This window comes from Osmerus eperlanus, chromosome 18 (assembly GCF_963692335.1).
Source record: "Osmerus eperlanus chromosome 18, fOsmEpe2.1, whole genome shotgun sequence".
NCBI lineage: Eukaryota > Metazoa > Chordata > Actinopteri > Osmeriformes > Osmeridae > Osmerus > Osmerus eperlanus.
The window spans coordinates 5,212,992-5,225,761 of NC_085035.1; the positions used below are offsets into that span (position 1 = coordinate 5,212,992).

At 44.2% G+C, this 12,770-nt stretch overlaps 1 protein-coding gene across 1 annotated transcript; it reads right to left on the reverse strand.

Annotated features, from left to right (window-relative positions):
- Positions 1 to 1,348: 1,348 nt before the first annotated feature.
- mfsd14ba (major facilitator superfamily domain containing 14Ba) lies at positions 1,349 to 10,509 on the reverse strand. Its single transcript, XM_062484356.1, has 12 exons — positions 10,150 to 10,509; positions 8,626 to 8,724; positions 8,139 to 8,201; positions 7,844 to 7,971; positions 7,513 to 7,627; positions 6,866 to 7,084; positions 6,656 to 6,769; positions 6,051 to 6,122; positions 5,766 to 5,878; positions 5,363 to 5,460; positions 4,933 to 5,096; positions 1,349 to 4,576 (listed from the first exon to the last, which is right to left on the reverse strand). The coding sequence occupies exons 1-12, from the start codon at positions 10,231 to 10,233 to the stop codon at positions 4,331 to 4,333; spliced, it is 1,515 nt and encodes a 504-aa protein (XP_062340340.1). The 5' UTR covers positions 10,234 to 10,509; the 3' UTR covers positions 1,349 to 4,330.
- Between the last annotated feature and the right edge of the window lie 2,261 nt (positions 10,510 to 12,770).

The following is a 12,770-nucleotide window of genomic DNA, read 5'->3' on the forward strand; positions in this document are numbered from 1 at the left end:
GTTGAGAGCTTGGTATTTACACAGGTTAGATGTTTTATGAGTGCCCCCCCCATCCCCCCATCCCCCCATCCCCCCCCCCCCCCCCCCATCCCTGAAATGCCACTTCCTACATTGCAGACATTTAACAGCATGTTTGGTGGGTTCCTCTAACTGGAGCCTGGCCGGACCTCAGTCTGTGACAGTAGCATCACCCAGAGGACGGTGGATTCATAGCACACTCCACACTGCCACCTAGAGGTGCGGCGGGCGTGTCCGAGACTATGCTAATTGCCCAGCTGCAGTGGAACGATAGGGACTTTGCTAACGAAGTCACAATGACTGGCGCAAAGACCTGTCTGTGTAGGGCCTGCAGGGAGCCCAACTGACAGACATGTGGAAGAAGAATTTCACTTACACTCTCTCTCTCTATCTCTCTCTCTCTCTATCTCTCTCTCTCTCTCTCTTTCTCTCCCCCTCTCTCCTCACTCCCACGTTCCTTTGCAAAGACGAGAAGAGGTGTGTTTGAAATGCGGCATATTAAGCTTAAGGTGGCTGCGTGACTTGCACATTCAAGTGATGGTTTTCATCTTTTCCTCCCTTCCTCTGAGAGCCATTGATAAGGGCTGATGCAGCCAGGTAATAAGGACGAGACAGCTGAATGCACACATCAGCTCAATGATCTCACCTGACCAGAAGAGTGTAGTCTGCCAGGGCCAACAGATTATCCTAACACCGGCCAGCAGCACACAAAGTCATACGAACGCACCATTCCTTGAGCAGGTATTACCCAGCGAGAACATTTGAACACACTGTTTTATATGTGTCTCCTTGGACAGAAAAACATTTGTCTGACAAATATAGAGCTCCTTCAGCTATTTCTAGTATTAATATTATTATTTGGAATGTGCCTCACTGCATGCCTCACAGCTAACCCTTACGCTAGCCTGAGAAAACCCGAATCCACCCTCGAAAAAACAAAACTTGCAAGGCTGTGGGGTGTTTGATAATGCTAGAACTCTATTATCCTTTTGACATTTCTCATTTCAAACAAGACTATGGGTGCACTCACTGAACTGCCTTTATAAGCTGCCATGTAGAATGTATACCCAAAGGGGGCCTCACCCTTTTGGACACCTTTACATCACACCTTCACGACTCCTCTTAATTCAACACATAAAGCTGAGAAAGTTGTCACATGAGAAAATCACTATGCAATAGGCATGTGTGACAGTTACCCAGAGAGTGGATGCTTTCAGCACAAATCTCCCAAGAACTCATTTACAACCAGTGGGAGACAGTGTGACAACACTGCCCTCCTGTGGCCACGCAGTGTTGGGTCTTGGAGAAAACACTTGACATCTAGCCAAGCAATGGTTATGTTGTTTTTTTATTATCAATTCAACAAGTTCTTAAGATTTAAGACATACATACAATAAGAGGTGTATATACATAGCCCATGTACATCTCATTGCTGTGTCATCGTGACAGATAACCTCCAATCCATGTACACTTTAGTATTTACATAGTCATTTTCCTTAATTAAAAAATGAACATGTTTACACAATAGGCACATTTGTATATACTCTGATAATGATGCTGGCTACATATGTTTAATGAAAATACATAGCAGATATGGAGAAAGAACAAATTGTGTTTTGATAACAAAACATGGAACGATCAAGTTAGACAAGAACAAATATTTCATATTGAGAACGTGAATTTGTGTATACAGAAGCAAGGGTCTGATTTGTCATCTACAGATATTCTTAACTGTTTCAAAAAATAGCTGTCTGGAGATATGTGATCATTTCAAGATACTTTTTCATATATATATATATATATTTATACTGTATATTCAATACTTAACAATGCAATAGTCTTCAATTCTTTATACTACTATACAGAATTAATTTCACTCTCACAGGTTGGGCAACAATATAACACAGAAAATTCAATAGTCACTTTGAAAGCAGCTGTTAACCTCTGTGTGACATCAGTTTATAGATTCTTGGTTGGAACACCTCACTACCAGTTTAGAAGCGTAGGTTCCAAACCGAGGCGCCTTTGGTTCTCACTTCTCTTTCCTCGTTTCCCTTGCTCAATAAACCCTGGCTTCAAACCCTCCTCGCAGAACAAGGAAGTGACTCGCTCACAATCAGGTAAGACCAGAAGCACTCGAATGTCTTCCTCCTCCAAAAATCCTGCTACCGACGACAGGTTCAATTGGCACCATTTCAGAGACAGGACCCAAACGGAGGAGTCGAAGATGAAGGTATACATCTGACCGTCTACCCCTCTCGGGGCGTATTGTCGGGGGTTAAAAAAAATGATAGGATTTACAGACATATACAGAACGATATGAGCTCTAGCGTCTAGGGACTTTTAGAATCGAGTAGGTACGTGTGGACGGCTATTCATGCGTTTGAGCAGTCAAACAGAAATCACTTCAGGAAAACACTCAACATTGATTATGGAGCCCTCGACCCACCGAGTGAAGAGAGCGTGACTCATCCATTAGCTAAGGAACAGCATGGTCAGATCATGGAACGAGACATTGGTCTCAAAACCCTAACCTGTAGGGAAACAGGACTAACCCTCATCTATGTACATATAAAACATGAACTATCAACATTTTCAACACTTGCAGTCTCACGGGAAAAGAGGATTATGTACAAAATGGGCCACTCTCAAAATGGGCCACGCTCAGAATGTACCACTCTGATGTATTTGCTCTCTCTTACAGCATTTAATACATTTTCAAGCAGTGGGTTTATTTGACACAAGGGGACAATACATTTGCATGGTGAAGGATGGTTGTACCAAATTTGTATCAGACTTCAAAATAAAACATTTCAAAGCTGAGGTAGCTATCGTAAAAACAGGGGACATATTTTGTAATGAACAGTGATTGAAGGTCAAGGGTCACACTAAACAAGCAAATCTCATTTTGAAAATCAAACGGTTACATGTCCCTATGGTATAAAGAGAATACAAAATCCAAAAATACAAAATCACAGAGGGAGTCAGGTGAATGAGCGGTTAGGGAAGCGGGTTAGTAATCAGAAGGTTGCCAGTTCGATTCCCGGCTGTGCCAAATGACGTTGTGTCCTTGGGCAAGGCACTTCGCCCTACTTGCCTCGGGGGAATGTCCCTGTATTTACTGTAAGTCGCTCTGGATAAGAGCGTCTGCTAAATGTAAATGTAAAATCCTCCCAGAAATTACAAAAATAATATAATTAAAAACGTCTTCCTTTCCATCGAATTAAATACAACCCTATTAACAGAGTAGCCATGACATTGCAGTCATATGTTGCAGAATGTTTAACACTCTGCTCTATACAGTATGGATCAACGGAAAATAAAGATGTGATAAATACATTTCTTATAATATACGTCAATGTACATCCCCTTAACTAACAATCAGCATCAACACATCTAAGCCTGCTTCACACAGAACCTTTATGAGATGCAGTAATGAGGCCACACATTCACTTTAACCTATCCACAACCTCACCTAAAACATCATATATGTTGGCATAAACATCTGGTTCAACAGCCCAACCCTGGTCATCTAAATCTCTGGTGACCAATTAAAGTACTTCGGAACATCCTCTTTCTACATGGTAACTCAACCTCCACTAAATTCCCCAGTGACCTAAAAGACATGATATGATGTTTGCTATCACATGAGTTGTAAGGCATGTCAACTTAAGCTTCTTTGTTATTTATTCAAATATCAGACTCATTATCCTATGGCTATTTACTTTGACAGATTACCTCTATGAACACTTCTTAAATAATGATGTTGTTGAATACTACTGGCACAGTTGTCTCTGGACACCTTGTGTAGTTCAAGCCAATTCCCGTGAAACACTTAAGGTACCTTCATTAGATTACCTAAATGCTAATCAGATTCAAAAATGTGTACAACGTTGTCTCATACACCAACCTTTCCCACCTTGCTTCCAATATCTGTTTACCATAACAACACTTGCCTTAACAACAAAGAGCAGCTCTCCTCCACTATTCTAGAACATACCGTCTTATATTGGAAACATACCAGTAAGATAACAACCCCCTTATATGACAACATCATGAACAAACCGCATAAATTAAATCATCCTAAAAATAAATACTAGCCGGTGTAGATAGGGTCTTAGAGAAAAGGGTCTGGGAATAGTTGTGCATCAGTGCAGAGAAGCACGCAATACTGAGGTTAGGGCTCTCCCCCTCCTCCTTTCCGACTTGGGGAAGGGGGGGGGGGGGGCACTGGGTGGAAGAAGGGGGGAGGGTTGCCATAGCGAGGTGTGATATGGACAGGAGACATCCGCCCCTTCTGCCTCTCCCTCGGTCACACAATGCTGTCCTGCAGCAGGGGCTCAAAGTCCTCGTCGCTGGTGGGCGCTGGGGTGTCCTCTTCGCTTCCTGGCAGGGGCGTGTTGATGTGGACGCCCGCCAGGGCAGACATGTCCTTGCCCTCGAGGCAGGCCTGCTCGTCTGTCGGTGCCGGGTGCTCGGGGATGAACAGGGCGACCATGAACGCCACGATCACTGCGCAGGAGCCCAGGAGGAAGGGAGGGCCAGGGATGATCGCCCTCTGCAGGGGGGGAGACAACAAGGAGTCAGGGATGAAGAAAAAAAAGAAAGAGGATTTCCAGGGTCATACAGACAGCTGCTGGCCTGGCATCGCCAGACCAGTTACAAGTTAGCCGATTCAGATATAGCATAAGAAATTGTTACAATTTCAAATATGGCATAATAAAAAGTCGAAAGTGTGATCTGGTATGCTCAGCTGCTGTCGACATGTTTCTGTAACTTAACTTGACTGATCAATAAACAAATTATGGAAGAAAAAAAAAAAGTGATCTGAGGGAGATCGACTTAATGAATTCTATGCGGGTGGTATCTAATGGCAACGTGACAGCCTGGGTGTGGACTACCATGGTGACGTACCTTTATGGGAGGGTGGACGGGTATGGGGTCGATGGCATACTCCCCGGGTATGGGGTCTATACCACTCAGCTCCACGTTGAACATGAAGAAGATTAACCCGTACAGAGCTGGGCCGAGTCCATTACAGAGGCCTCGTATGCCAGTGATCATGCCCTGGACCACACCTGTGGAGAAACATGTAACTTCCATAAGACTCTTTTTGTGTTCAGCCTGTCATCAGGGAAAATCCCAGTAACAGAAACGCAGGACAGCTCTGCTGCAGAGGAAATACAAGTGAAGTCAAAACATCTAGGGGGGAGAAGGGCATATTGATTTGGCTACTAAAGGACAGTGGAGGGGGGGGGGGGGGAGAGAAGGGGTGAGAAGTGGGGGCGGAGGAGGACCAAGACGAATGGGATGGATTACACGGGGAGAGAGGGTAAGGTCTCACCCTGCTTGTCTGGGTCTGCGCAGCGAGACACCAGGGCGCTCACAGCCGGGAAGGTGATACTGGACATGGCTGCCACCGCGCCGGCGGCCCACATCATCCTGAGCATCAGAGACACACAGGAGGCACCATCAGCTCGGCTCAGATGGCTTTCAACCACAGTCCGGTCTTGCCCAGCATGCATAGGTGCCCATTATTGATAGCCGGGCGCCTACTCTTCTCTACGTGGGTTGGAGCATGTCTGTTCATTTGAAGGTCTTGTCTATAATGCCCAACACTTCTATTTTGCCATTATAATATTTGATGTTCTATTCTGTTCTGTTCTAGTCAGGTTGTGTCAGGCCGGGTCAATTCTAGACTTTCTTGGAATGCTTGGACAGTGGAGTGGTATTTGAAGGTTCCTCACCAGGGTTCTGAGCCGAAGCCATACCAGGCCAACTGGAGGATTTGGAAGGCCAGACCCAACAGGACTGTGTTCTTGTTGCCAATGGTCCTCATCAACAGCGTGAGGAACAGAGTCTGTCATGGGAGGCACAACCATTCTGGTAAATCTGTTGCGAAACTCACATTGGTCCATTTGTTATCTTGAGACATGACACTAGGTTACTTTGCTATGCAACTGTGCAGGGGCATCATTTTGTAGTATTATTATATCAGAGCAAATTCGAAGGTTTATTAAAAGGTCACATACCTGTGCTACAATGGACAAGATCCCTACCACTCCGATGAACACTGCAATGGTTGTGGATGAAAAGTTAATGACCTGTGGAAGGAACGAAGGAAGGAAGGAAGGAAGGAAGGAAGGAAGGACGGAAGGAAGGAAGGAAGGAAGGAAGGAAGGAAGGAAGGAAGGAAGGAAGGAAAAAAGGCAGCTTAACTCTCAATTCTGCTCCAAGGGTGCTGTTCACATCATGATGCCACTATGCTACATTACTACCAGATAATGGTGAGATAATCGAGAGTGTTCTGAATAAGTACATCAAGAACACAGTCTATTAGGTTTCTAGATAGCTCTATAATTACACACGCTTTATGAACAATGTAGTTCACTTGGCTAAGCGCAGTACAGTAAGTTAAGACTGTGGTTTTTTATTGCAAATGAAAATGTACAAAGACATATGAATAATACGTTCGGTTTTCATTTGTTATGAATAAAATGAACCATTATAACGGTATAAAGTATAGTAACAATGCCACTGCATGCATAGGTAACAAGAGCGTGAGTGTGAATGTCACATTCAAATCAAGTGTCCAGTCCATATCTGACAGACGAAAGAGGAAGTAGCATGTATTTACCTGTCTCAGGTAGAGGAAGAAGCTGGAATACTGGCCAGCCTCCGGTAAGTAAGACAGGAACACTGTTATACAGATGAGAAGGATGGTCGGATCCTTCCCCACCTTCCTTAGAGACTGCAGGACATGGAAGAGTCACAGTTTAAGCATGATTCCATCGTGAACGAGAGCAGTAACCTGACAATGAAGTCATTCAATAATAAGGAAACTCACGGAGAAGGGGTCAGCCTGTTCCCAGGATATGGGCGCTCCCCAGGTGTTCAGTCTCATTTTTTCCGGCAGGGACTCGGGCACGGCCAGCAGGATGAAGCAGATGTCCGCCAGGGCTACCAGAGTGGCCACCAGCACCACCAGGTTGTCACCGTAGCATGCCGACAGGTAGGCTCCGATAGCTGGGCTGGTCACCAGGCTGGCGGCAAATGTGGCTGATACCTGGGGGGGGGGGGGGGGGGTAAACACACACAAGGAAGTAAGGGGGGTTTGGTTCAAACGTGACATCTTTCCAGCCGAGTGGTAGTACAACAACTTTAACCACTGGCACCAATTAACCATTGGTGAAGATGGGTGTATGAAGTCAATAGCACACTGCGAATGCTGTGGCCCTCAGGCTAGTCACTTGGTCACGTTGGCGTGACATTTGAACCCGCCGTGTGAGAGATTCACTTGCGGATATATGAGCTGTCAGCTGTAACAACACAACAGGGGAGGGTTGATAACAGGGGAGGGTTTGATAACACTCCTATAGAATTACTGAACTGAATCCACAGTCCTTTGCAGAAGAACCTGTCATCTGCCCCTCCAGCTAACACACGGATCGCACAAGGATCAATGGACACATGGTGCAGCGTGACGATACTAACCAGTCCGTACGCCGTGCTTCTCTCATGCTCTTCTGTCACGTCGGCGACATAAGCGAAGATGACAGAGAAGGTGACGGAGAATGTCCCGGACATGGAAATCATAGCAAAGTACCACCTAGGGACAGAAGACAGTGTCTGTTAGCTGAATCTGGAACATTCTCGATACATCGGAGCCTTACGTTTGATTTCAACGCTGAACTGATGTTATCGTATAAAGTCCTAGAGTATTCTGGAGAACAATGATAACATGTTACTAAATTGATTAAAGAATGAATCTTGAGGTAAATGACAATTCTTTTTGGTTTATCTGACAGCAGAGATGCAGTCTTACCACGGACTAAGCCGCATGAGGGGGATGGGAGCGCAGGTGAAGAACACAGTGACCAATAAGAAGGAGCGCCTCCCCCAGACATCTGACAAGGCACCAATTAGAGGGGCGCTCATGAAGGACAGAAGACCCTGGAGAGAAGACATGGAGTCAAAGTTGATCATGTCATTTGCACCAGGCATCCTAATGATGACGTCCATTGATTCCAATGGGTAAGGAGTGCTAATGTCATGATTTTAAGAAGAAATTGCATTCAGAAACGTTCTTTTGGTGACGACAGAAACGCCAGATGTCTTACCTTCACCCCTTGAATCAAGCCATTCATCAGAAATGTGTGTTGTGGGAAGGTTTCGTGTAAAACCTACAGAGAATGAATAAAACAATAACAGGCTGAACAGGGCAGTTCCACACATGAGAGAATTATTAAGACAGTTGATAAAAGAACATGCCCAAAAACACAAGTGATGTTTTACAAAGTAATTCGAATTAATGACCAAAGACCAGAGAGAGAGAGGGGAAAGACAAGAGGATGAAAACAGATCAGTCTAATACAGCAGGCTTCTCTGATAGATAAATGGCCAGATGTACCATATGAGCCAATCAGGTAATTGACAGATGGACGGGAAACTGAACAGATAGACTAAGCACACAACCTGACAAATTGACAGTCAGGACAGATGAACAACTAAGCCAGCAAGATAGCAAGACACATATAGGGCAAATCAGCTAGGACAAAAAGGAGGTTAGGCAGGCCACAAATAGACAGATCACATGATGACTCTCACTGTTAGCATCGGTGTGGTGAGGAGACCCCAGGCGAAGAATTCCAGGAAGATGACCACCACAGCATGGTAGACACTGGCACTGCCAATGCCTTGCTGCGGCTGGGATAGAGGGCAAAGAAGAGGAGCCATGTCACATGCTGTCTGTCTTACGTCAAAAAAACACAACAAACTGGGCATGGAAAACATTTACATTTAGTCATTTAACAGAGGCTCTTATGCAGAGCGACGTACAGTAAGTACAGGGACATTCTCCCCAAGGTGAGTAGGGTGAAGTGCCTTGCCCAAGGACACAACGTCATTTCGGCACGGCCGGGAATCGAACCAACAACCTTCTCATTAATAGCCCGACTCCCTAACCGCTCAGCCATCTGACCCCCAATGGTCACCCAATGGTCTTAAAGTGATACAGCTGTGATACATTCAAGCTATTCTAAAACAATCAACAAACGCCATATGTCTGCACGATTTCAAATGAATACATAAATAAACAAACAGATGAAGATATGATCTCAATCATTAATAATGAGAGAAATCAATGATGCGATCTTTAGAATCTGCCGTTTGTGAGAGGCAACAGTGTCTGGGCTCCTGAGGCATCTCTGAACTGAGACATACGTCTGTGTCATTTGGAGAGGGCAGAGATGCGCACAATCCTCTGCTGAGGCACAGCGGGATCTAAGATGCAATTTGGGGGATGTATTATGTAATAATATGGATAGAACTCCTTTTCCTTGCAGTGCTGTGCGTGTGTGCCTGCCAGTGAAGGTAGGCATGGAACATCTAGTTGGAAACGTCTTCATTGTCTTGCTGAAATCCCGGTTTACTTGCCATCCATCTTAGACATCCATTAATAGCACTCGAGGTTTTGATGTCGATTTGGCTCTCCCACATTTGAGACCCAATCTCCGGGCAGCATCTAAGTGATGGTCAACCTAATTTTCATCTCATTTTGTCGGCCTGTCAGAGGCGTGCAATGAGCAAGCACTGACTCATCACTCAGCTATGAGCATCTTTTAACCTTTTAAATCGACAGAAAATAAATAGTCAAAACAATAACAATGAAGTAACATTTTGTTTTAGTTTTTTATATGGATGGTAGTTACGCTATTCTATATGAATAACTACATTAAAAACATACAAATTCAGCGCCAGCTGTAAAGATGTTATGTAATTACATGATGGCAACCGCGTAACAGTATTACACAGGCTTCAATAACTCTGCCATAGGCCCTCTGCAAGGCGCAGAGATCCATCAGCCTGTCTGATAAAAACAAGGCCTATGTAGTCATTGATAGTCATTGATCATTCAATTTATGATGGGAGAAAGGACCGTTCCGGTGCTTGGAAATAGGCCGAAATTCACAGCAGATCAAATTTTCCAGAGGGCATATCAAGTGTTTCAGTAACAGACTCCCAGCAATCGCGGACGGCATAAATTGCTAATTTCGACAACGTTTAATATTTTATATCGTTTGGATTACACACTCCACATACATTTAACATTGTCCTATTGTATTCACATACCGTGTATCCATCTTTCATTATAATTTTCTTGACCAGCACTACACGGCTGGTACCCCGATGCTGATCTTTCTCTCCTGGAGCCATCTCCTCACATTTTGCCGGAGTTACATAAAATCCATGCTGCGTAGGGATCTTCGGTACCGCCGCTTCTTCCAGGATGCTTTCTTAATTAGCCCTCAGCGGCTAACGCGTATAAAAAGAAGCTGTTTATCCCAATAGTCCAAATGAATTGACAACCCTGATAAATACTGTGCAAAATGGTTACCGCACACGTCAACCCTCCTTTCAATACAACTGTAGGCTACCTAGGACAGCGCAATCCAGCGATTGAAGATCAGTTAGAGGTTTAAGACCGACCACGAGTCAGTGCGTCGTTTTGTGGCATCATTGTACGCGTTGCAAGAGGACGGCGTTAAAGCTGTTCTGGGATCAGATCCTTCTCTAAACACCGCTTCATCCCTAGGCGGAAACCACGTGTCTGTTGAGATTACTCTTAGAATCTGAATAAAACATTAGGTTCGGTTTAGAATACGAATGTACAGATCATTTTAACGTAGTTTGGTCTGATTCAATTATGTTCAGAATGCCATTGATTTTTCCGATTAATTCGTTTAATCTGTAAACTATACTTTAATTCAAGGCATGGAGAAAAAGAGAACAGTCTACCCTACGGGAATTTTGTGAATAGGCCTATATCAAACCGCTTTGAAACAAACAAATGCTGCAACAGCTAATAACTGATTATAATATCGATAACCAATAATAATATCTGATATCTGAATAATGTCTGATACTGCCTTGCTTGACTGGGTAGCTCTTACATGGGATAGACAGAGTAATAATGGAACAGAGGAAGCTGTTGTTTTGTAAACACAAAGTATTTTTTAAATATTTTCAAATACTCCTCTGCCGCATATGGCTCATGGATCAATGGATCAGGCAACTTGAAAACATTAGTGCTTTAGTTGGTTCATCATGGTGTCTGTTTGGCCATTGCTAGGCAACATGAGTGTTCAGTTTACCAGCATAGCAAAGTAAGTGCACTTGTAAGCAGACCCACTGCTTAGCTAGAAAACTCTATTCATCTGGGGGTATACCTCATTCACAATCATAGAGCTTATCTCCAAAGGACAACCGCAGGTATCACAACATAGACGTAAACTTGGTATAATCCTTATTTCTTTCAGTTTCACAGACACCAGCATGGCCCTAGCCAGTGGACACTGGGTTGACAAGGAAGTAAGAGGTGAAGCTCCAAGTCCCAGGTAAGTGTGTGTGTGTTCATATAAAGACAAAGATGAATTAATCACCTCTGGGTTATATCAGGAGAAAGAAACGTGCGTCATTGTGCTTAAGCGATATCATTTATTCGCAGACATGGTCATGCATTAGCTCTGGCTGGAAATATAGCGTTCCTCTTTGGTGGAGTGTCCACCATGACCCAGGAGGTACAAAACATCTTGATGGATCGTTTTTTGCAAATATCCCACTGTATTCCTAAGATGTCCTTATAACCGTAACTAAGTCTGCCTTTGATCATTCCACTTGAGGAGAACGAGCCGATATATCTGAATGATTTCTACATGATCACCGGTATGTTCATAGATATGCCTGTTGGCTATTGCTATTTCCATGAATCACACAAAAAGCAGGAGTCATTCATGTTTTGTACCAATGTGTTTGTAGTTTCGCCCACCCATGTCTTATGGGAGCTAATGCCTCAGAATGGAACTGTACCGGCTGCAAGACATGGACATACACTTTGGTGATACATTCTTTTTACACGTTTTCTTCTTCTTCCTCTAAGCAATTCACTGAACACTGACTGATGTAATACTGAGTATCATGTCTCCTATACTCTTATATTCTTGAGACAGCGTGGTTAAAGGCAAACTCTACCTGTTTGGAGGGGTGTCCAGTTCCCTGGCCGAGGAGTGTCTTCCAGGGGTATACTGTTTTGACATAAGTAAGATAACAGGGCACTGGGAAGTCACCTCTGACATATGTACGATTACAGCCTTGGCAACGCAGCCACAGTCACACGCTGTATCTCCCTTTCAGTCTCTTTGACGTGGGAGTGCCTTACCACCAAGGGCTTGTCGCTCAGAGCGATCCACAACAGTTCGGCTGCCGTGGGAGACTGCGTCTATGTGTTCGGTGGTCTCCTGCATGGAGATCCCTGTGATGACCTCATGCTGTTCAACACAGGTCAGCATGAAGCCGCATGTAGAAGACACTGACAGGTGTTCCCTTTTATAGAGGGGGATTGTGGTCATCACTCTCAGTACCCTCTGTTTCAGTTTCACTGAGTTGGACCCCTGTTAAGACCACAGGAACGCTACCATCTGCAAGGTATTTTACCCTATGCCACGCTATTTCATTTATTTAAAGTTTTTAAAGCAGCCCTTTACTATACTTCTATGTTTGTTTGTGTTTTACCCCCCCCCCCCCCCACAAAGAAAATGTTATGAAAATATATCACTCTTATTATGCTATGTTGTGTGCATGCTTCTGCATGCACAATTGCTGCAACTATCTGAAAATACGAAGTAAATATGATTTTGAATGACTATTGTGAACCCGAACCATTGAGCATTGGGCTGTGGACTTATTGCTGTTTG

Excerpts from the sequence above, each read along its gene's own strand:
- mfsd14ba (XM_062484356.1), bottom strand. The coding sequence starts at position 10,233 with ATGGCTCCAGGAGAGAAAGATCAGCATCGGGGTACCAGCCGTGTAGTG. Across the intron at positions 8,725-10,149 it reads TAATGAAAGATGGATACACG|CCGCAGCAAGGCATTGGCAG; the intron begins GTATGTGAATAC and ends CCTCTATCCCAG. Across the intron at positions 6,123-6,655 it reads TCTTCCTCTACCTGAGACAG|GTCATTAACTTTTCATCCAC; the intron begins GTAAATACATGC and ends TTCCTTCCACAG.